The 24317-nt window shown below is 44.2% G+C and overlaps 1 protein-coding gene and 1 long non-coding RNA gene across 2 annotated transcripts; one reads left to right on the top strand and one right to left on the bottom strand.

The window, feature by feature from the left end:
• Positions 1 to 144: 144 nt before the first annotated feature.
• Positions 145 to 14542, bottom strand: LOC307217852 (retinol dehydrogenase 10-like). Its single transcript, XM_079979818.1, is given in 7 exon segments — positions 145 to 178; positions 209 to 2309; positions 7904 to 8035; positions 10380 to 10458; positions 10461 to 10524; positions 11162 to 11260; positions 13876 to 14542. Coding segments are annotated over 6 exon segments (999 nt in total). The 5' UTR covers positions 14422 to 14542; the 3' UTR covers positions 145 to 178; positions 209 to 2230.
• A 667-nt stretch (positions 14543 to 15209) lies between these two features.
• LOC307218029 lies at positions 15210 to 22168 on the top strand. The gene is made up of 5 exons (XR_013839665.1): positions 15210 to 15224; positions 16850 to 17663; positions 18770 to 18890; positions 20759 to 20829; positions 22035 to 22168. It is a non-coding gene; the product is annotated as an uncharacterized lncRNA (long non-coding RNA).
• Positions 22169 to 24317: the final 2149 nt, after the last annotated feature.

The following is a 24317-nucleotide window of genomic DNA, read 5'->3' as shown; positions in this document are numbered from 1 at the left end:
AAGCTCATCCATGGTATGAACCGTTACATTTTGTCTTAATACCAGTATTACCTTCCTGGTCCACTGACTCCAGAATTTGCATGGAACTTTCTTAATGATTTTATTTCATAAGATTTATGTAACACTTGATTAAAAAAAAAGAACCCAAATCTCAAAGCAGTTGTAACAACTGCTAACCCTAACCCTAACCCTAACTCTAAACCTAAACCTAACCCTTCTTTCACAACATTATTTGTATTTTTCACTGTTTCTTCAGCTAAGGTTTAGCTTCCAGTTAATGCTGGGAATCCATCTTTTTGTAGCCGGACTCTGATTCACTAAGGCTAAGTTAAGTGCTCCTAATTCTAAGTTCCTTCAGGTTATTTTCAGGGTATATTCAATCAAAGGTTAGGCTTATTTTTTCCATAGCTATGGGCATTTCCCTTTATCAGCAGGGTGTGCCTAAGTTGAGTGGTGTACAGATAGTATCTTCATATACCCGATTCTACTGAATCTCCTTTTACCTTAATGGGGTCTATACAAAATGCACTGAAATGAGTAGAGAAGGCAGCAGCATTTGGTAGGTTGAATCATCTCAAGGCTATTACAGAATGGCTTTTTGGGTACTATTTTTGTTGTTTATGCCATTTCCCCAGAATCTTAATGGTCTTCTACTTGGCAAAAGTGAATTTTCACATTAGTTTAGATAATTTTGGTGTGCTATTTTCTTTTAATGTACTTTGTTCACACAATCCACTTCTTCTGTACAGGTGTGGGTAGGGGAGAAGATAACCTTAATGGCTACATAAGAATACTCTTACTCTTCTTGCACAGTTGGTATATAACCTGGCCAAGTTGTAAATAATATTCTGAGTTTGTAACTCTTCAGTTTCCATACACATAACTGGTTTTCTGACACTTCCCACAGAGCAGCAAAACATCCTTGATGCCACCCATTATGAATGTTTCCCTTACATGTGACTTTTTAAAAAAATATGTTCAATTAAGCTCCAGTGTTACACTGCAAGCTTTGTAACTCTCTGACCATCTGTGTGCTTGTGGTCTGCATCATATCTCTTGCCTGGCCAATACCAAGAGATACCAAATATCTCTTGACTGGCCGATACCTGTTTGTCTTGGGACATGTTCCTATCCTACATCAGGGGAGTGGGACCTGTTAACACTCCAGCTATTGTAGGACTCAACAGCCCCAGCTCACTTGCAAATGATCAGCTTGCTTCATGTCAATTTGTCTCCAATGTCAGAATAGAGTTGGAAGGGACCACGAGGGTCACCTAGTGGTGCAGTGCAGGAATCTTGCCCAGTGTGGGCCACAAACATACGATCCTAAGATTAAAAGTCTCATGCTCTACCAGTTGAGCTATCAGAGCAATTACATGTCTTGAATGGTGTTGGTTGTGTTGGAACACAAGATGAAGGGAGAAGCATTGTGGGAAGTTGGAAGAAGAGATAAACAAGGTGGAAAATGCATAACTGTTTTATTCACATAGGCTTAGTTTCTTGAGCAAGGGCAATAACACCCCACAAACATGTTCTGCCTGACTTAATAGGAATGTGTAGCTGTTGTTAGAAAACCCTGTCTTCTGCATTAAATTCTACTTCCTAAAATGGCTGTATCCCTATTCCTTTCCATTCTCCTATATAAAATGAACAGCTGGAAAATAGGTGATCCAAAAGTGTTATCATGGGGTTTAATACAATACACAGTAATGCATACTTCAGAACCATTGTTACAGGCTGCCTCCAAGACCAGCATCATTCAACTCAGATTATATCTCTGCAATGATAGGGAGCTGAAAATGAGGTTTATCAAGTCGGTTTCCTGAAGAAAGATTCTGGTGTATACCTCAGAATATAATGGAAAGTCAAGTGAAACACCCCCAAATAAGAATGGATTAAATATTGCGGAGGAAGGAAATCTCTTATTTTCTGTCAATGCTTAAAATGTTTCTACCTGCTGTATCATTTGATCTTTCTGAACGCTGAATGTTGAAAGAGATTCTCCAGCAATTGTTCGATAGCCAAAGGCATAAATGCTCACAAAGAGAGCCCTTGCATGTACGTTACCTGTGCAAAACCAGAATATTCCAGTGAATCTTGAATGCCAAACTTTGATTTCATCTGTCCTTTTTGCCTGCATTTAGAATCGGAAATCTTGCTACCGAAGCAGTGATGCAAAAGGACAACACTTTTCATCCTTTTCACCTTCCAGCCACTTAATGGTGATAGTTTATTTAGCTTTTTGCGGAATACATTTGTCCAGTCCCAGGAATTTTTGAATAAGAACTTGAACATCCCAAGGAAGGAGACTGAGGAAGAGAGAGAAGGAAAAATTGTAGCTTTGTTTAAAAGCATCTCTGTAATATTGGGAGCACAAATAACAAGTTTCATTCCCACCCCTTATTTCTTTTTTTAAACATAATTTTTATTAACAGGCCAATCCAATCACATTATTTCCAAATCATATTACTTCCAAATTATACAGCCAGATTTTTAAATTTTGTTGGGGGTACCCTTACATCAAGCTCCGAACGAGAATCAAAACATCACTTCTGTTACTGCTTTTATCAAACGATTCTATCCAGCTCTGTCCAGATAGTCTCTTTATTACTTCTTCATCTTCTTGTTGTTATCATGTATTCCTTTCTTTGCAATCTCTGATAATCTTCGCAAGCAGGTTAGGAACAAGCAACATCTGCATGGATTTTGCACACTCCAAAAGTCATATCTCATAAGGACAGCCGCCATTACTCCCCTTCTTCAAAAATTTATCCTCGGTCTGTCCTATTAATTTTCCCAAGCTTGCCACATATATCACAAAGGGGCTCTGCCAGGTTATCACATACAATCCATCATTTACATTCCAATGACCATGGTCGTCCTCCCCTCATCTTTCTTCGACAAGCCTGTCTTAGCAAGATGCCATTAACAACTGCGTCATAGAATTTTCCTTCCACACTCCATATTTACCAGTCCTCTCTTCAATCAATAATTCACTCCACACAGCTCTTAAATTCTTGCTTGCGATTAGTAAAAGGCGACAATTCGGCTCTCTTGGGGTAGAGGTTTATAAATACTCACATAAGGGAAAGAAAATAAAAGTTTTTTCCTCCACCCCCCCCCCTTTTCGCTCCGCACATACCAGTCTCGTAATGGTGGTTCATCGCTTAATTTATTTGTCTCCTCCCGTCGCTCCAAACACAGAGATGCATTAATCAGCAGCCTTATCTCTCGAACTTTGCTTGATGTAAGTGCTTCAGCTTCATTCCAATTATATATTTCCAATTATAATTCCGAGCTGAAGCTAACCAGCACGCGCTGATTGGAATTGGCGTCAGGAAGAGCTGACTTCATCGAGGGCTCGTGCCAAGTGACTGGCACCCCCGACTCTCGGATCTGGGGGTGCATTGTGGACACCGCTGGCAAGGCAGCCCCCCCATCTCCTTGGGGGGGGTAGGAAGACTGCATACTTTGTTATAAAATGTGGCACTGGCTAATTGCTTTATGGCCCCAATTAGCCCCAGTTTATAGCGGTCCGGCACACTTCTTAGCCAAGCTGCGCCGACCTTCTTCTCTCCGGTTTCGCCTTGCAGAGTAAAAAACACAGCGGAAAAAACTGTTGCTGCTTGCTTAGATCCAAACACACCAAGCACTTGTGTGTCCAAATTATCAGTTCTTTATTGCAGCAAAATATTTACAGCTCAGCATTTCTCAGATTCTCCTGGACTGCTAGCATTCATGGCTGCCTCCTCTTTCAGAGACAAAGAGAGAACAGAAAGTAAAGCTCCTCCCTACTTCCAAACGTCAGAATGTGAGGCATTACTCAGAATATCTTAACCCTGTAAGTTCTGAATCCCAACATACTTCCCATAGCAGCCTCTTAATTACCTGGTATGGGTCAGAGAGGTGTTATTGTCGGCCATCTTCCAATGCGCCACCTGGTGGCCCCCCCATTCCCACCCCTTATTTCAGGGTTGCAGAACCTGTCACTCCCCCAGATATTGCTGGAGACTGACTACAAACTTGCCATGAATTTGTGACATTTTGGTTGGGCATAGTAAAGTTATTGTCCAACCGAATTTTGTCGTTCTGTTCTTATGAACCAACGGAGCTACCTTTTAGCTTTTTATGTGTTGTATCCAACTATTTGTCTTTATATCTGCTTTGGCCTCCCACAACATGTTTGGAACGTTGCAAAATCGAGCCCTTTGGGGTGCTGCTATGAAATATAGGGTGAGTCTTTTAAAAGAGGCCCTGTGGAACATGTGAACTCTGTATCCACGGGGCCTCTTTTAAAGGACTCACCCTATACATAGCGTTAAACTACGCCTCTAGTGAGCAGAAAGGATTTACCCAGTTATCACCCAATCCATAAATAGAAACTAAAGTGAGTGGTTGGTGAGTCAGATGTGAAAAGGGACTTTCCTAAACTCGGGCATTTTTCAACATGGAAAGAATTACTGTATTTTTTGCTCTATAAGACTCACTTTTTCCCTCCTAAAAAGCAAGGGGAAATGTGTGTGCGTCTTATGGAGCGAATGCAGGCTGCACAGCTATCCCAGAAGGCAGAACAGCAAGAGGGATTGCTGCTTTCACTGCACAGCAATCTCTCTTGCTGTTCTGGCTTCTGAGATTCAGAATATTTTTTTTCTTGTTTTCCTCCTCCAAAAACTAGGTGCGTCTTGTGGTCTGGGGCATCTTATAGAGCGAAAAATATGGTACTACCAACAATAAACGTTTTCCACCAGAGTCTTCTTGTGTCTTAATTAGTGATGTTTCAGTGTGCATCCCCTCCACATGAAAACTCTCCATCTTGGCTCTGGAGGAGAAGGGAGAGGACAGAGGGCGAAGAAAGAGTTGTGGGTGGTGGGGGGCTCTTTTCCCATCCTTTGGACCCCCTGGGAAACTCAACAAACCTTCTGCACCTGGAACTGGGTGTGGAGTGTGCAGGTGAATAGAACACATATGTGAGCAGCCCCGAGGAAGGACCCATCTACCTGGAGAATGCCCATAAAAAGCAAGTGTGAGACTCAAGTGATATGATGTCTGCTGCTTCCAGGATCTTGGGAGACTTGTGAATGAACGGAGAGTTTGTTTGGACCTTGGGTGAGAACTCAGGAGACAGAGAGGGACAGTGTGTCAGAAGGAAAATGAATTGATACTGATTTATATATACATATTAGTAACTGTTAGTGTAACATTTTTATAGGTTACTGATACTGGCCTTGGTCCAACCAAAAGGCTACAGGATGGTCAATGGGGGTAAGGCAAGTGGGCTATGGCACTGAGCTCTGGCCTGACTCCTTGCTCATGAAACACTGCTTTAGCCTTTATTGGCTGCAGTAAACTCAAAACTGTCCACCCTATCCCTATTAAGGGACGCGGGTGGTGCTTTGAGGTAAACCACAGAGCCTAGGACTTGCTGATCAGAAGGTTGGCGGTTCATAGAATCATAGAATCATAGAGTTGGAAGAGACCACAAGGGCCATCGAGTCCAACCCCCTGCCAAGCAGGAAACACCATCAGAGCACTCCTGACATATGGTTGTCAAGCCTCTGCTTAAAGACCTCCAAAGAAAGAGACTCCACCACACACCTTGGCAGCAAATTCCACTGTCGAACAGCTCTTACTGTCAGGAAGTTCTTCCTAATGTTTAGGCGGAATCTTCTTTCTTGTAGTTTGGATCCATTGCTCCGTGTCCGCTTCTCTGGAGCAGCAGAAAACAACCTTTCTCCCTCCTCTATGTGACATCCTTTTATATATTTGAACATGGCTATCATATCACACCTTAACCTCCTCTTCTCCAGGCTAAACATGCCCAGCTCCCTTAGCCGTTCCTCATAAGGCATCGTTTCCAGGCCTTTGACCATTTTAGTTGCCCTCCTCTGGACACGTTCCAGTTTGTCAGTGTCCTTCTTGAACTGTGGTGCCCAGAACTGGACACAGTACTCCAGGTGAGGTCTGACCAGAGCAGAATACAGTGGCACTATTACTTCCCTTGATCTAGATGCAATACTCCTATTGATGCAGCCCAGAATTGCATTGGCTTTTTTAGCTGCCGCGTCACACTGTTGGCTCATGTCAAGTTTGTGGTCAACCAAGACTCCTAGATCCTTTTCACATGTACTGCTCTCAAGCCAGGTGTCACCCATCTTGTATTTGTGCTTCTCATTTTTTTTGCCCAAGTGCAATACTTTACATTTCTCCCTGTTAAAATTCATCTTGTTTGTTTTGGCCTAGTTCTCTAATCTGTCAAGGTCGTTTTGAAGTGTGATCCTGTCCTCTGGGGTGTTAGCCACCCCTCCCAGTTTGGTGTCATCTGCAAATTTGATCAGGATGCCCTTGAGTCCATCATCCAAGTCATTGATAAAGATGTTGAATAAGACTGGGCCCAAGACAGAACCCTGTGGCACCCCACTAGTCACTCTTCTCCAGGATGAAGAGGAACCATTGATGAGCACCCTTTGGGTTCGGTCAGTCAGCCAGTTACAAATCCACTGAGTGGTAGCATAGTCAAGACCGCATTTTACCAGCTTCTTTACAAGAATATCATGGGGCACCTTGTCAAATGCCTTGCTGAAATCAAGGTAGGCTACATCCACTGCATTCCCTTCATCTACCAGGCTACCTGAGGACTGACTTTGCTGCTCGTCTTCATATACCTGATCGACTGTAATGAGGGAGAGATCCTCAAATGGAGTCTGCTCTTCGTCTTCCATGCTAGGGGAGAGGACCTCAAAGCGACTGTGTATTTCTAAACAATCAGAGCGAACCCTGGGCCTCCTACTTCTTTGAGTCACGTTTCTCCATATATCTGGCTCCTGTGTTGGTGAACTAGCCTCCTTCTCAGGGGAGTCCCCTGTCTCCTCCTTGGTGGAGACAGTGTGCTCTGTTGCTTCCAAGAAGAGCTCCATCTCTCTAATTCTTTGGAGCGTAGCTACATGTTCCTCCAGTTGCTGGACTTTGTCTTCTAAGAGGGCAATCAACATGCAATTGCTGAAGGTAAAGCTGCCTGCAACCTTTGGCAAGATGGCAAACATTGCGCAGGAACCGCAGGTGACTGCAGCTGTTCCTTCACCCTCCATGTTGAGAACGTGTCGTTGGGGGTGGCTACAGCAGTCCTCCATCATAAAAAGCGTGAAGACAGGACAAATAACTCCCCCCCAAAAAACCTAGGTCTCCCCCAACAAACGTTTGAGACTAGCTCCCCTAAATCTAAAAGATGGATCAAACTGCCCTGCCGCTGCCCTGCAAGCTCTGATAAGCTCCTCCCACAGCTAATCACCTGCCTCAACAGAAACCCTGCCCCCTCTGACCCTTGCACAGGGAGAGCAGCTAATCAGCCACAAAGAAACACACACACAAGAAAACCCTTTTTGCTCCTTCTTCAGCTGCTGCCCTGCAAGCTCTGATAAGCTCCTCCCACAGCTAATCACCTGCCTCAACAGAAACCTTGCCCCCTCTGACCCTTGCACAGGGAGAGCAGCTAATCAGCCACAAAGAAACACACACACAAGAAAACCCTTTTTGCTCCTTCTTCAGCTGCTGCCCTGCAAGCTCAATCGAATCCCCGCAACAGGGTGAGCTCCCGTTGCTCAGTCCCTGCTCCTGCCAACCTAGCAGTTCGAAAGCACGTCAAAGTGCAAGTAGATAAATAGGTACCGCTCTGGCGGCTAGGTAAACGGCGTTTCCGTGTGCTGCTCTGGTTCGCCAGAAGCGGCTTAGTTGTGCTGGCCACATGACCTGGAAGCTGTACGCTGGCTCCCTCAGCCAATAAAGTGAGATGAGCGCTGCAACCCCAGAGTCGGTCATGACTGGACCTGATGGTCAGGGGTCCGTTTACCTTTACTTTACCCCTATTAAGCAGTCTTAGGTCTGCCAGTTCCTGAATATAGTGACTTACTTTTTTAAAATGGCCACAAGGTACAGCATTCTGGGGACGCAGATCACATGCTGATTCTGAAGTATTCTGTGCATTGCTGATTTCACAAACTGATCTGGCCTTAAGGGAGAAAGTAGGGTTTCCAGTTCTTGCCTAGAAAAAGAAAAAATGCATGTTGAGGGAAAGGAAGCAGTGTCAACTTTCGTGTGGAAAGACAGTGAGCATTGCTCAGTTCTGCTGCTCAAAACAAATTCGTGGGTGCAGAATTCTTTCTCGATGTGTTTCTTTTTGTCCGGGCTCCAGTTTGTGGATCTCAGGATTTAGGTTAGAAAGCAAGGTAGATCCTGCAAGGCTGAAGTCTGTCAACTGGTCTAGATCATTAATATTAATTGTGGGTGGGTGTGATTCTGTTTGCTTTGCTCTCTTGTGTAATCTAGCTCTTTCTTGGAAACCAAGCCATGGGGCCCATCCTAAGCTAGAAACCTTTTGATTTTCCATCCTCGCAGATGAACCACTGTCCCTATTAACAATGTTCCAGGTTAACACTTTGTAGCAACCACTTCAGACATTATTAATTGCAGAAATGCATGAATCGTTGAACCAGAGTGGAGTCGCTGTAACAAAGTCTAAATATGGGTCTGCTGATTCTGTTCTATATAAGGTGAGTTCAAGGTATCGTTACGGCTTGGCGAACCCTGTCATTAATCATGTGAACAATATATTCCCCTGCAAGAATCAAGCAGCTAAGGGATGAGTCAGTAATCCATGGAACAATTCAAATTAAGTAAGTGGACATCTCTCCATTCCTTCTCTCTCTGTCGCCACACTGAATATTATTAAAGCGTGGGAAGGTGGTAATCACTCTTCTCCAGCTATGTAGTTATAGAACGGGTGAGGAAGCTTTTTTAAACCAAGGGATGCATCTTCTCATGGGTACCATGCCAAAAATAGTGGGCAGAGACTGGCATAGGAAGGGGTGGGTGCGGGATGTGACGCACCCCGGGTGTCATCCTTGGGGGTGACAAAATGGCACACCACAGGGTCGGCACTTACAACGGAGCCTCGCCTGCAGCGTGCCCGAGCCACGCGTCTCTTCTGGGAGTGACGTGGTGGCTTGGGGCCCCATGCTGCCCAAAATGGCAGTGTGGGGCTTGCTGCCCGAAACAGCAGTGTGGGGCATGCATCTACCAGGCAGACTCTGTGGGCAGCTCGCCACACCACCCCCCTGGGCGGATTGCTGTGGGGCACCCGTGCATGCATTGCGATGGCACCCCTTGTGAGGCGCCCCTGTGTGCAGATTGCCACCCTGCCCCCGTGAGGCACCTCCATGCGTAGATCACCCCACCCCTGCTGCTCTGGGTGCCAGAGAAGCTTAGCTATGCCCCTGGGCAGAGAGCCAGTGTGGTATAGTGGTTAAGAGCGGTAGACTCGTAATCTGGGGAACCGGGTCTCCGCTCCTCCACATGCAGCTGCTGGGTGACCTTGGGCTAGTCACACTTCTCTGAAGTCTCTCAGCCTCACTCACCTCGCAGTGTTTGTTGTGGGGGAGGAAGGGAAAGGAGAATGTTAGCCACTTTGAGACTCCTTAGGGTAGTGATAAAGCGGGATATCAAATCCAAACTCTTCTTCTTGTGCAATGGAGGTGACTCTTTGTTTGGTAGGCTATATTCCAGTCACACAAAAGCCAGAGGTGAACACACACACACACACACACACACCTGGAAGACTTCATTCAACCCCCCAGGCCTACTGTTCGCCACTCCTGTTATAGATGAATATATATTAAATTTCAAAAGTTGACGATAGGAGGAGAATTTTGTGCTAGGGGATTTCAGTCTAGGGTAGAGTTCACTTCACTTCATGCCAGAGTTCTGGCCTGGGGAAATAAGGAGCCCCTCCCCTGATGGCATTATGTCCTGATGATGCCCTGCTTGGTTACCAGAGGTGGTATTTTACGTAGGTTAAAGACTAGAACGTCCAAGAATGGAAGCTTACAGCAAGTCTACATTTCCTTCTACTGCTCATTGAGAAATGAGTGGCTCTGAATCCATTCTGAACCTTTCAATGTGCTGTTGAAATGAATGGGTGGCCTTTAACTAACCATCCCATCAGTGCAAGGGCTTCCAACTTCTTGGTGTGCGACTCATGCCGCCTCCGAAAAGGGTTGGGGGAACCCTTACAGCAGATTAAGGGGGTGCACTGGGGGAGGGGAGGGGCAGAATGTTCTGTTGTTCAGCTAAGTTTACTAAGAGTAGATGGACTCCTTGTATCAGGGATCAAGTTGGTGTGTGAGTTTTTTTGAGTAGGAATCTTTGTGAGTGTCAATCAATCAATCAATCAACCAATCATTTTATTTGTACGCCACCCTTCCAAAGTCAAAACCATGCTCAAGGTGGCTTGCAACATATATAAACATTAAAAACCTATAAACATAGCAAAAGTAGTCATAAAAAGTGAACAAACAAATCATCAGAATTGAGTCTGAGCGCAGTGTTACCTGATTCTACAGCCATGGAACATGCCAGTGTCCGTGAAATATGGACAAACGAGGGTAGTCTTCACACCACTGACTCTTTGGCTTTCAGCTCATGGCTAAGAGCTTCATGGAATCCAACCACAGCAAACTTGCTAGCGCAGTAACCCTGAGGAATCAAGCAACATTTTCCCATTTACATGCTTAACTTAGGGGCTCGACCACTGTTTTAGTAAGACCCTGCAATGAAAGAGATGCCCTGCGTCATTAGTGATGCTTGGCCTTGGGAACTGATGGATTATAGACATCTGCATTGGCTCCCAGTACGTTTCCGAGCACAATTCACTCACAAGTGTTGGTGCTGACCTTTAAAACCCTAAATGGCCTTGGTCCTCTATACCTGAAGGTGCATCTCCACCCCCATCATTCAGCCCGGACACTGAGGTCCAGCTCCAAGGGCCTTCTGGTGGTTCCCTCATTGCGAGAAGTGAGGTTACAGGGAACCAGTAACCGGCCTTCTCGGTGGTGGCGCCCGCCCTGTGGAATGCCCTCCCTTCAGATGTCAAGGAAATAAGCAGCTACCCTATCTTTAAAAGACATCTGAAGGCAGCCCTGTTTAGGGAAGTTTTTAATATTTAATGCTGTACTGTTTTTAACATTTGATTGGGAGCCGCCCAGAGTGGCTGGGGAAACTCAGCCAGATGGGCGGGGTATAAATAATAAATTATTATATTATTATAAATCATGCAAAAGACAAAGAGGAAATTTAGCATTTGTGAACTTCTATTGACGTGTGGCTTACCAACCTCCAGACAACCTGTTGCAAAAAGTCCAAATGATCCTGCGACTGTCACAATGTGGCCATGATCTCTCTCGATCATTTGTGGAAGAAAAGCCTTGACTGTCTGCAAAAGGGGATAAGAGAGTTTTGATTATATTCATGCATCCTTTTTGTGTGTTCAGATTTGCAACTAGTAAGCAGCAGTTGTAATGTCTGAAGGCCTGCTTTGCAAAGGTACCAGCAGAATATAAGAACAAATCTGTTTAGTTTCTTTTATTATAAATATGTAAACACACACACACACTACAACTGCCCTATTAAATAGCTTAACTCTTATTTATACTAACAATCTTTTTTAAAAAAGCTACATATATTTCATCAGTATTTTTTTTTTATTTTAGCTCCATTTTCTTTCTATAAACAGAAATCTGTTTAGTTTTTTTACTATTACAGGATACAATGTAGGTAAAATTATTGGCGGCTATTAGTAGTAGTAGTAGTAATAAGAATAATAATTAATTTGTTTATACCTTGCCCTTCTAGCTGGGTTTCCCCAGCCACTCTGGGCAGCTCCCAACAGAATATTAAAAACATGATAAAACATCAAACATTAAAAAACTTCCCTAAATAGGGCTGCCTTCAGATGTCTTCTAAAAGTCAGATAGCTGTTTATTTCAATTGATATCTGATGGGAGGCCCTTCCACAGGGTGGGATGTTTGATATTTTATCGTGTTTTTGATATTTTGTTGGGAGCCACCCAATTGGGGAAACCCAGCCAGACCAATGGGGTATAAATAACAAATGATTATTGTTATTGTTATTTTATTTTCAAGTGGGTGGAGTTGAACAAACCCAAGCTTAATGCAGATAAGATCCAAACACTCTGGCTTGGGAGTTTCTGGAGGTTTCTGCCTGTTTTCCGAAGATGTTCTGACTAATCGTTCACCTAGAAAGAGGAGGAGCCACCACAACTTTGCTTTCATCCATGTATTTCCCAATTTCCCCTTTTCTTCTTCCAAGTAAGAAACATTAATGCCTATTCAAAGTTCCTTCAGAAATTTGAGTCTTAATGGCACATGTGACAAGGATAAAAGAGTATAACAAGATTAGTTTTCATTGCAATCCTCTTAAAATTGCCCTCCATTTGATTGTCTCTCCATCTTTTCAGGCTCTGCAAAGTAGGATTAATGAGAGCCAGGCCATGTTCTGCAAGACGGAACTGATAAGCTGCTTTTCAGAATTAGCTGCTGCAAAGCTACCCATCCACACTGCGTGAGTGAGCTGGGCAAACTTGATTGAATAATTACAAGATATAGCCTTTTGCATAACTCCTTGGTCATATCCACACCATGAATTTAATGTACTCTTCTACTACTTGAACAGTCGTGGCTCACCACCCTGCCAAGAAAAATGGGAACTGTAGTTTGTTAAGGGTGCTGAGAGTTGCTAGGCGACCCCCTCACAGAGTTAAAATTTCCAGCACCTGTAACGAACTGCAGTTCTCAGGTCTGTGTGTTTTGAAGCAAGTCACAACACTTAAAGTGGTATAACAGTGCTTTAAATGTGTAGTTGGGATACGACCTTTTATGTGCCAAACCGTATGAATACAGCATTGAGCTTGCCAAGCAAAGATCAGAAATTTTGAGAAGAATTCAACATAGCACTGTGGTGTTCATTCCACCAGCACAAACATTTCAGCTTTCCAGATTGTTATAAGATATACATTTTTTGTTTCTTCAGCTTGTAAACCGCCTTGAGTATTGTAAGATAGAAAGGCAGTATACAAATTAAAAATGATGATGATGATGATGATGATGATGATGATCTCCCCCAACACCTCACATGTGCTGTTCTGGGGTTTCCCCCGACAACACCCCACAAAAGACAATTTGTGAGGGGCATCAGGATGGGGGGAGGGAGCCCTGTTGCACTAGTAGAAGTCCTTCCATGGGATTTTTTTGTTGTGCTATCTGTTAAGAAGGCCTCTGCCTTCTGCAGGGTTAAACTATTATTATAGATTTTAAAGCTGTTTCTAAGGCCAATGTTTAAATTCATTTATAATATTTTTAGTCAGTTGTATATTTCTATTCATCGGTGTTATCATATGCTACATTGAATATTGTGGTAGAAATATCAGAAATTTCATATTTGGAACATATAACATTTGATATAACTAATGTATTTTGAGCCACATACTTCATCATTTGCTGAGAAGCATATTATCAAGAGTACACCCATCACAAAGGAAGGAAGAGAATGAAATTGCTTAAACTAAAGATGAAAATAAGAATATTATTACACTGATGTTTCCCAAACTAATTAATCTGGATTCTAATGTACTAACACTGCCATTCCCAGACACCATTAATCAAACATATTAGTAAGGCATGCCAATAATCTATGAACATCTATCATCATTGTCACAGTTGCATTTATGGTCTAATTAGCCAGTGCCATGGATACAGATGGATTGGGAGGAATACTGCCTCAAATAATTGCTAAACTGCTTCTATATGCATCTTCCAAAGGTGCAAAAAGGGGCACTCTCTTCTGCTCCCCATCCCCCGGTATTTTCACAGCTGACACAGATGCTCTCTGCATGGATGTTTTGCAGTCCAGGTGGTTGCCTACTTCATCTCCTCAGTTGGGCTATACTGACTGTCAAGAGCTGCAGGTTCACAATTCAGCCTTCCTCTCATTCAGGAGCCTGATTCCTGTTTCATAGGATACACACTTACCCAAAAGTGAGCATGGCAATTAGTCCTCATGGTTCTTTCCAGCAGTTCATCAGGACACTGTAAGATGGGCTTTCCAGCTACAATGCCAGCATTGTTGACCAGGATTGTGACATTGCCCACATCCTTTCTCACATACTCGGCAACGCTATAGACTTCTTCCTTCCGGCTCACATCGCAAGTATAAATGTAAGCCTTCGCTCCCAGCTTGCGAACTTCCCTGGCTGCATTTTCATTGCCTTCGGTATCTATATCCCACAAAACAAGTGTTGCTCCTCGTCGGGCAAATTCCAATGCAAAAAACCTCCCAATGCCAGTTGGGCTGGCTGCACCTGTTATCAGGCAGATTTCATTAGTGACTCTTTTCTCTGCAGGTTTCTTTACCCACCGAAGCAGAGCATGGATGATGTAGCCAAATACTTTAGCTGTAAGTATAAGAAAATCTACAAGCACAGACATTGTCTTGGATCTCTGGGGAGACAGTAATAAGAATGAAAGTTCTGTAAGGCTAGGGCATTGAGAAGCCTTTGGACAATGCAATCCAGACATGCTGTATTTATGGGGAAAGTAAGATTTAAGAGATTATAGCAACCACTACCACTAAGAAGGTGGAATCTGGACAACAATGAAGGCATTTCGTCAGTAATTCCCAAGCAGCAGACTGGTACACGCTAGCATGTAATGAAAGTACTGCTAGTAGGCTGTGATGGCAAAGCAATGGATTAAGAAACTAAAGTGGAGGAGACTCTTGAGAGTCCCATGGACTGCAAGAAGATCAAACCTATCCATTCTGAAGGAAATCAGCCCTGAGTGCTCACTGGAAGGACAGATCGTGAAGCTGAGGCTCCAATACTTTGGCCACCTCATGAGAAGAGAAGACGCCCTGGAAAAGACCCTGATGTTGGGAAAGATGGAGGGCACAAGGAGAAGGGGACGACAGAGGACAAGATGGTTGGACAGTGTTCTCGAAGCTACAAACATGAGCCTGACCAAACTGCGGGAGGCAGTGGAAGACAGGAGTGCCTGGCGTGCTCTGGTCCATGGGGTCATAAAGAGTCAGACCTGACTAAACGACTAAACAACAACAAGAAGAAACTAAAGACTCCTATAAGAACAAAACAAGAACAACCATGAGTCACTGTTGTGGCCACTCAGTCTCCACTGGAGGGGGACAACTTTGTCTAGTTATTCCATTGAGTATGATCGGATCATTCAGTTGCATCCAGGAGTGGCTGCTGCTGTCCTTTGGGAATGACAGGTGTAAAGCAGGAGTCCAACAGCAGGTGGAGCAACAGGCAATGTGAGGCACAGCCAACTAATTATACTTTCGTTCTCATCTTCCTTCCTGCCAAGTTCTACAAGGGCAACACAGGAGAAGGAAGCTGAGGGTCAGTGTCCCATTCTGAATGGGGTTGCCATATTTCAAAAAGTGAAAACGCAGACACAAAAGTTGTGCAAAGGCACAAAAGTTCAGTGCAAAGGCATGGCAGAATTTCCTCTAAAGCTGTGTAGACACTTTTGCCTTTAAATCACATTTGAAACACATTATTTGCCTCAAAGAATTCTGGGCACTGAAGTTTACTCCTCACAGCAACCCTTAGCTCATGAGGGGTGGGGAATGTACTTTGAATGTGTTTTAAAGGTATAGCATGTACACAACCTAAACTGTAAACTGCTCTGTGTGATCCTTGGGTGTTGGAAACTGCCTTATATCAAAGACTGTTGGTCCCCTCTGAGTCCAGTAACGCCATCTGCTCTGGAAGTGAGCCTTGAAGAGCAGACGGGCATTATCTACTGCTTGCTACTTGATTCTTGAACTGGAGATACTATTGACTGGACCTGGGACCTTCTACATGCAAAAGCATGACTTGCTGAGCTTTATAGATTAGTTAGCAGAATTCAGCCTTGAAGGATTTACCTTGTTTCTTACAACCAGTCCAGAAGGTGGCATTGACTGTTCCAAGAGATCCTAAACCCTCTAACTTTGGAACAAAAATATCACGTTTCTATTTATACTTCACTGTAGCAATCAAGCATGACATAGTATACTAAATAAGCAATAATAATTATAACAATGTGGGACGCAGGTGGCGCTGTGGTTTAAAGCCTCAGCGCCTAGGACTTGCCGATCGAAAGGTCGGCGGTTCGAATCCCTGCGGCGGGGTGCGCTCCCGCTGCTCGGTCCCAGCGCCTGCCAACCTAGCAGTTCGAAAGCACCTCCGGGTGCAAGTAGATAAATAGGGACCGCTTACCAGCGGGAAGGTAAACGGCGTTTCCGTGTGCGGCTCTGGCTCGCCAGAGCAGCGATGTCACGCTGGCCACGTGACCCGGAAGTGTCTCCGGACAGCGCTGGCCCCTGGCCTCTTAAGTGAGATGGGCGCACAACCCCAGAGTCTGTCAAGACTGGCCCGTACGGGCAGGGGTACCTTTACCTTTACCTTTAATTATAACAATTCTCCATCTCCATTCCCCTTTTCTCCGACGAAAATAGGGATGTCCCATTCCATAATGATAATGTTACTATTTATAACCCACACATCTTACTGGGTTGCCCCACCCACACTGGGCAGCTTCCAACATATATAAAAACATAATTAAACATTTAAACATTTTAAAAAGTCCCTATATAGCATTGCCTTCAGACAGCTCGGGGGTTAGATAACTCCATACCCTCCAACATTTTTCAAATGAAAATGAAAACAGGGACACCCTGAGGAAAATTGGGACATTCCAGGCTCAAATCAGAAACCAGAATGGCTTCTCTAAATCAGGGACTTCCCTGGAAAAGAGGGACACTTGGATCTATCTATACACCTATATGGCATATTTATATGGGGTGTTTTTAAATCCCTGCCTAGGGCATAGTCTGCCCCTACCACTCTTGACCTATTCACCAGCATCTGGTAAAAAAGCGGGCAGGACTCCCAGCGCATAGAAGCCACACCCCACGGGCTACTAAAGACTACATTTCCCGAAGTGCCTTGAGAAGAGCGTGCGCAGTGAGGCGCTATGGGCTATATAAGAGCCCACGGCCCGCCTCCTCGTTCTTTTCACATGTGGCTTCCGTGGAGGTAGGATGTCTTTTTGGGGAAGCGGTTGGGTGGTGGGGCTGGGGAATCCTCTGCCATCGGCTACCTTCCTTGTTTATTACACGATGCGTGCTGGTTCGCGCTGTTCCTCAGAACCCCTTTAACCCCCTTCGCCCTATATTGACCGTTGTATTTTCTCGGTTAGGAAATCCGGGGCGGGGGCGGGTGGGAACGTTGCTTCGCATTCGAAGCTTTGAGTTTTGCAACCGCCGAGGGCTAACTTGTTGCAGAGGGGAAGCTTTCTCGTTGTTTTTCCTTCTTATGTGGGGTCCCCCCCTTGCCTTTCCTATGGGGCCAGTTCACTTGCATGCTCTTAAAAGCTCGACTTTTTTAAATCTCCCCTCCCCCCGCGTATCTCAAATTGCAACCATACCGATCGGATCCTAACTGGTGCACATGATGACTTAAAACTTTTTTCCCCATCAGAGCGTCAGTGTTGATCTCTTTGCTGTTACAGCCAGAATCTGTCTGATGCACCAGTGTTTTAACAGTGAGAGGGGAGGGCGGTTGAGATTCTCTTGAGCCCAATTCATGCAGTTTGCAAGAGCAAATCTCTCTCGGTTAATCTGACTGTAGTGGGTGTCTTTCCGTTTAGGGCGACGATGCCGCTAGGCATGTACAGAGCGAACTGCTGCAAAAATCGAGCTGGGCGCAAGGAGGCGATGGAGTCACCTGAAACCCACACACGATCAGAATACACGTGTGAGTTTCTGCCTTCAATCCTATTTTTCATGGAGACACCGGCCACCAATGATGTGTTAAAGGGTTTAAGTTTGTTAATATTCCACATACAAAAGGTTGAAAGCCGCAATCCTCATTTTTCAGGAGTTAAACGTGTTGAACTCCATGAGACTTGCTTTTGAGTAATTAAACTAGGATTATACTGCTTCTTTCTCTAATGTGAACTCAGTAGGTTCTGCTGGCTGCTCTTTTAACAGTTCATTTCTAGATGTTAATATGGTACTAAGGGGTGTATCTTCATGGTACACACTGTGCTTTGAGTAAACACCTTAAAATTCATAATAAAACTTAATTGAGCACACATGTGAGTGCCTGATCGTTGCCTATTTGTAAAAAATTTTAAAGGAAAGATTGTGATTTTTGTGTAATTATTTTGTACTGAAGTTTTCTGTTACTAGAGTAGCACATGGGTCAAAAGTACCTTTCGATCAGGAATCAACTCAGTATGTTGGTTTGGCCTCTGAGAACAGGGCACTGGACTAGGCTGCTTTTTGTAAACCCAAATTTGTGTGTATCGCTGCAGAATTAATACGCAGCTTACAATATGTTGGCTGTTGCTGTATTTTTGAACCCACTGCCCACATATTTCTGGCCATTGTGCTTCGGTTAGGCAGCTTCATTGTCAAATTCACCAAGTATTCCAGAATTCTGATGTATAGTTGCAATTTGTCTCCCAAACTGCTGCATACGGCAGCTGAATTTAATTCCAGGGATGGCCATGTGGCTGGAAGATACCATTTATTCAGTTGGGGGCACAGTTCTAACTTCTGTGCAATTTAAGCCTTCCTGTTGATAAAACATAAGATGGTTCAAAGTCCTTAAAACAGTAACTAGAAGTAGCCTTACAGTTTCTTATGTGTGGCAGCTGTCCCTTCCTTGCTATGGTCTCTAGCTGATGTTTGTGATGACCAACACTTTTTTCCCCATCAGAGCGACAGTGTTGATTTGTTGCTGCTTTAGCCAGATCTTTGTCTGACGACATCAGCATAATCTGTTTCTACAGCAGCTGCCTCCTGGTTCAAAAATAAATAAAATGACAGCTCTTTGGTTTTCTGTATCATTTTTAGGATCAAAGTGAGCCTGAAGTTGTAATCATTGAGGTGGGCCCATGCAGAAGAGATGGGTGACTTGAAATAAAACCTTAAAAGGAGGACATCTTGCTCTGATCCTACACAAGAAGCATGGAAGGTAGGGGCTTTGCATTTTCTTGTTCTGTTTAATTTAGAAAAGTTAACCTGAATAGGGCGTCTTAGGAATCTTACGTGTGTTGTTGTAGCAGGGAAGTTGATGTGTGTGTGTGTGGGGGGGGGCTTTTGGTTCAAATCCTTCCTTCACCCATCATCTTTACCAGTAATTTCTTAATTCCTACAACATCTCAGATGGCAAGTCATCAGGCATGCCTAAGCAAGGACGTATACTCTGTATTAAGACACATTTCCCCCCCACCCCCCATAACGCTTAAAGCAACCCTAAAGTTGGCCAGTATTAAAGCCAATTATTATTTATATCCCACTTTTTCCCCAGAACCAGAACTCAAATGAGACTTGCAAAAATGAAAGCAAACACACCACACAGAAAGCTAAAAAGCTGTAAAAGATAATTTAAAAAGTAATTAAACTATAATACAATTAATATGATGTAAAGATGGGAGTTGGGAGGTTAACGACATGTGGAAGTTAAGTGTACAGCAGTGCTCCGCAAGACGAACGCCTCGCAAGACAGAAAACCGGCTAGACGAAAGGGTTTTCCGTTTTGGATGCGCTTCGCAAAACAAATTTCCCTATGGGGTTGCTTCGCAAGACGAAAATGTCTTGCGAGTTCCCACGTTTTTTTCCCCGCTTTTTTCGCCCTTTTCCTAAGCCGCTAAGCCGCTTCTCAGCTGATCGCTAAAAGCCACTAAACCGCTAATAGCGCTAATCCGCTAATGGGCTTGCTTCGCAAGACGAAAAAACCGCTAGACGAAGAGAATCGCGGAACGGATTCTTTTTGTCTTGCGAGGCACCACTGTACCTGGTATAAATCAAGCAGACGACTGAAAAACAGGACCGGTGGTAAACCTTAGGCTTCAAGTGGGTCTTTGCATAATTGCTTCTCAGTCAGTTTACTGTACATGGAAAACTTAGAGGGGTGGTGAGGCCTAGTCTGGAAGTCTCCCTGAAAGCCTTGTTTTCTGTATGCAGGGACTAAATAGTACAAAGAAGCCCATGAACATGCGAGGCCACTTCAGGATATCATTCAGCCACAGATTGGTTCCAGTGGGAAGTGAGCATCTGTACAGTGGTACCTTGGGTTACATATGCTTCAGGTTACAGACTCCGCTAACCCAGAAATATTAGTTACAGATAGGTAGCCGTGTTGGTCTGCCATAGTCAAAACAAAATAAAAAAATTCCTTCCAGTAGCACCTTAAAGACCAACTAAGTTAGTTCTTGGTATGAGCTTTCGTGTGCATGCACACTTATCTGAAGAAGTGTGCATGCACACGAAAGCTCATACCAAGAACTAACTTAGTTGGTCTTTAAGGTGCTACTGCCAGAAATATTACCTCGGGTTAAGAACTTTGCTTCAGGATGAGAACAGAAATCGTGCTCCAGCAGTGCAGCAGCAGCAGGAGGCCCCATTAGCTAAAGTGGTGCTTCAGGTTAAGAACAGTTTCAGGTTAAGAACGGACCTCCGGAACAAATTAAGTACTTAACCTGAGGTACCACTGTATTGGATTAAACTGTCAGCCGCACATTCTGAGCAATCTTTGCAGGGTTGTACAAAATAAAACTTGGAAATCCTATTTTGAGTTTAGTTATTCCCCTGAAGTAGGCATAGCACTGCAGGCTCTGGTGTTGCAAGTGAAATCAAAAGGCCCATTCATACACAGTTTTATGATCATGTTGACTCGGTCTTATGTGAGCCTGTCCCCACAGGCCTTGAGGCTTATGCACTCCCCTCCCATCTTGTGTGATACCCTGCTGCCCTAAAGCATGTGTTGGTTTGAAAATTCACTGGTGCAATACAAAGCAAAATTTTCCCTTTCTTTACTATGCTCCCTGTTTCTTTTTTCAGACTGCAGGACCGTATGTCAGACTGAATGCTTGGGAGGATGGCAAGGGAAATTGTGAAGTCTTCCAAGTGCTGTAAGTTTTGTAAGACCAAAATCCCATTTAGAAGATTGTGGCAGGGCGCTCACATGGCGTGCTATTCAGTGGTACATGATGACTTAATCTTTTTTCCCCATCTTATCGGCAATGCTGATAAAACATGCGTTCTAGCCAGATGGTCTGATTCCACTGATGTCCAAATCTTACATTGCATGCTTTTGTATTGCACTTCGAAGACAGAAGCCTAATGTAAATATTCTGCTATAAATGCACACTGCTTGCTGGATTTTCATGATGGTGGGAGCATGAGGGTTGTGGATAATGAGAAGGTGCAGGCAACTTTCCCAAGACTGCTGACCTCTTGATTCTTTGGTTTATTACGTAGCTGGTGCAGGAGGGTAGATTTGAGATCTACCTACCTAGTGTAACGTACCTCCCTATTGAATGGTGATTGCACTTGTCTGAATAGATGGATAAATGCTTTTCCTTGCCTTTCCTTACACCTAGTGTAACTTACCTCCCTATTGAATGATTATTGCACTTGTGTGAATAGATGGATAAATGCTTTCCTTGCCTTTGAATAGATGACCAGTTTTATAAAACAATTCAAATTTCTGCAACAACAGTTTTTTACTGTAAGAGCTAATGTAACAGCCTTTATTTGTTGAGTCCTTTACTGTTTTGGCTTCAGGGCAGATTTAAGAGCCCCTGAGAAGGAGATATTATTTGTTGTTGTTTAGTCGTGTCCGACTCTTTGTGACCCCATGGACCAGAGCATGCCAGGCACTCCTGTCTTCCACTGCCTCCCGCATTTTAGTCAAACTCATGCTGGTAGCTTCGAGAACACTGTCCAACCACCTCGTCCTCTGTCTTCCCCTTCTCCTTGTGCCCTCCATCTTTCCCAACATCAGAGTCTTTTCCAGGGAGTCTTCTCTTCTCATGAGGTGGCCCAAAGTATTGGAGCCTCAGCTTCATAGCCGTCTTCAAATATTTTAAGGGCTGTCATGGAAGAAGAAGCCTGGTTGTTTTGTGGTGCAAAGCAGCTGCTCTTTGTCACGTAAGCCAGGAAGCCTTTTTGGCTGTTGTTGCAAGCATTCATTAATAGAATAAAATGGTCATCCCCTCAAGCAGAAGGAAGACATGTTAGTAATACAAGTGGCTTTGTTGGCACATGAGCATGGTAATTAACTTATTCCTACCTGCGGTCAATGGGTGGCTAAATTCTCGGTTTCTTTCCACAGGCACAAGGGTTCCTGGTTCTTGGAATGGATGGCTTGAAGCAGAACGGCTGAGACTTGAAGGGGAAATCATTTCAGTGTCCCATGAGTGCTGCTGTACAATAAATGCATGGTTTTGCACCGTGGCAAATTAAAAAGCATCTTTGAGTTTTCAATGGTGGCACGGGGTAACATTCTTCTCTCCTTCCCCAGGAACATTTCTCGGTTTGCAGGGCTCATCCTGACGCTGTTTCACCAGGGATTGCCGTCATTTAGAGAAGAGGCAGTTGGGGGAAAGGCTACAGCTGTATGGGAAAGTGCATATTTTTGGGTGCATAACAACCCAGGTTTTATAGCATTTCCTGTTAAAAAGTATGTCAGATGCAAAAGCCTACTGGTGCAGACAGTCTTATAGTTGTATATGTTTGGCGCTACTTGTCCCACAAATACAGGCTTCATTTCACAAGTACACATTTATTTAATTTTGCTGATCAGGGCCTTATCAGCACTGTTCCCATTCTCTTCATTTAAGTCGGGCATAGGCAAACTTGGCCCTCCAGATGTTTTGGGACTACCAACTCCCATCATCCCTGACCATTGGTGTCCTGTTAGCTAGGGATGGTGGGAGTTGTAGTCCCAAAACATCTGGAGGGCCGAGTTTTGCCTATGCCTGATTTAAGTGGTTGGGTGCAACTCTTGCATAGCCCGCAGGTAAGAGTATTGTGGAAGGGAATGTCCTAGGAAGGACCCCACAATTCTAAATAGGTCACCAATGGTTCTTAACTTGTGTGATCACCATAGGCGACTAGGAATTCCATCCAGGGAGCGAATGGTCAGCTAGGTAGATTGAGGGCTATCCTGATGGCAGCCCATTGCATTTCTGCTTGCTGTCGGGGAGGAGAAACCATCCTGTGTGTTGAGCTTAGGTGCCCCATTTTAGTAGGCTAGGAACTTAACGGGACTGATTTTACAAAAAACTTTTGTAAGTTGTCCTTCCAAAACTGGAATGATTCCACACACCTGTGATTCTTAATTGGGATCCCTGAGGGGACATTGTGCCCACAAAGCTCTTTTGGGGGAAGAAGGTATTGCTACTTTGGGGCTCTTGTATATGAAACAAATAGCAAATAGCATGGAGGTCTGCATTGACCTTGCTAGGAAAAGCTGGGAGCTTGTCTGCTGCAGTCTGGAATGTTTTGAGTACAAGTAAGAGAGCAGGCCAGGAGGGCAAACTTCACCAGATGTTTTGGCAGCTGGTAGACCGGTGTAGAGGGCTCTGGGAATAAACAAGCTAGGAGCTTAATTGTCTTCCATAAGCTCACTTGACAGTCCAAATGGTGCCTTTTATCACAATCTGCCATGCTTAATGTAGTATAGGAGGGACATCTGTACATCAAAATCACATTCCTTCTAAGGGGAGGCTAATCACTTGTATTGCTGTATTTAACTTGTCCTCAGAGCAGCCCTGCAAGGCACCTCCTTTTTTTACCCTTTGACATGAGATACTGATGTGTGTCTCACCAATCAGGTTTGGGTTCAGTTGCTGTTATATACCCACATCTTGAAATTTATGACATTTGGGTGCCAGGTTTCTCCAGGACTTCGCAAAAGCATTTTGTCTCTAATTGGCTCTGGGCCGTCTGTCAATAGATGCTGATCTTGATTCTCCTACATAAGGATCTGATTGCTGTGTACCCAGTTAGAGAATGCCTCCAATTGGAAAGTCTCCAAAGGATCACCTCTGATAGGATGGCAAGGGAAAGTTTGGGATCTGGCATTTATCCAGTCTGTAAATAGCAGTGGTGATTTAAGACCTCCAGCCACTCAAGCTTGCTTATAGAGAGACTTTCATGTATAGTTGAAGCCTTGATTATGTATTTAGTTATTTGTCAATGTCCCCACTCGATTTTTCTTTTTATGTGTGATTGATAGAAGCGTGCAACACATCACAGGTTTTGTTGGAACTGATCAATGCTATTTTGCCACAAAATCAATAAAACTACAGGGAGAGAAGAGACTAGCCAATTGTACAAAGGTAAAATTCACATTCATTGCAGTGCCCACTTTTGCCTTTGATAGGGACGCGGGTGGCGCTGTGGGTTAAACCACAGCCTAGGACTTGCCGATCAGAAGGTCAGCAGTTCAAATCCCCACGGCGGGGTGAGCTCCCGTTGCTCGGTCCCTCCTCCTGCCAACCTAGCAATTCGAAAGCACATCAAAGTTCAAGTAGATAAATAGGTACTGCTCCAGCGGGAAGGTAAATGGTGTTTCCGTGCACTGCTCTGCTTTGACAGAAGCGGCTTAGTC

This window comes from Podarcis cretensis (genome assembly GCF_951804945.1).
Source record: "Podarcis cretensis genome assembly, chromosome: 6".
Lineage (NCBI taxonomy): Eukaryota > Metazoa > Chordata > Lepidosauria > Squamata > Lacertidae > Podarcis > Podarcis cretensis.
The sequence above is the reverse complement of the archived record's forward strand: the minus strand, read 5'-3'. Positions and strand labels throughout refer to the sequence as shown.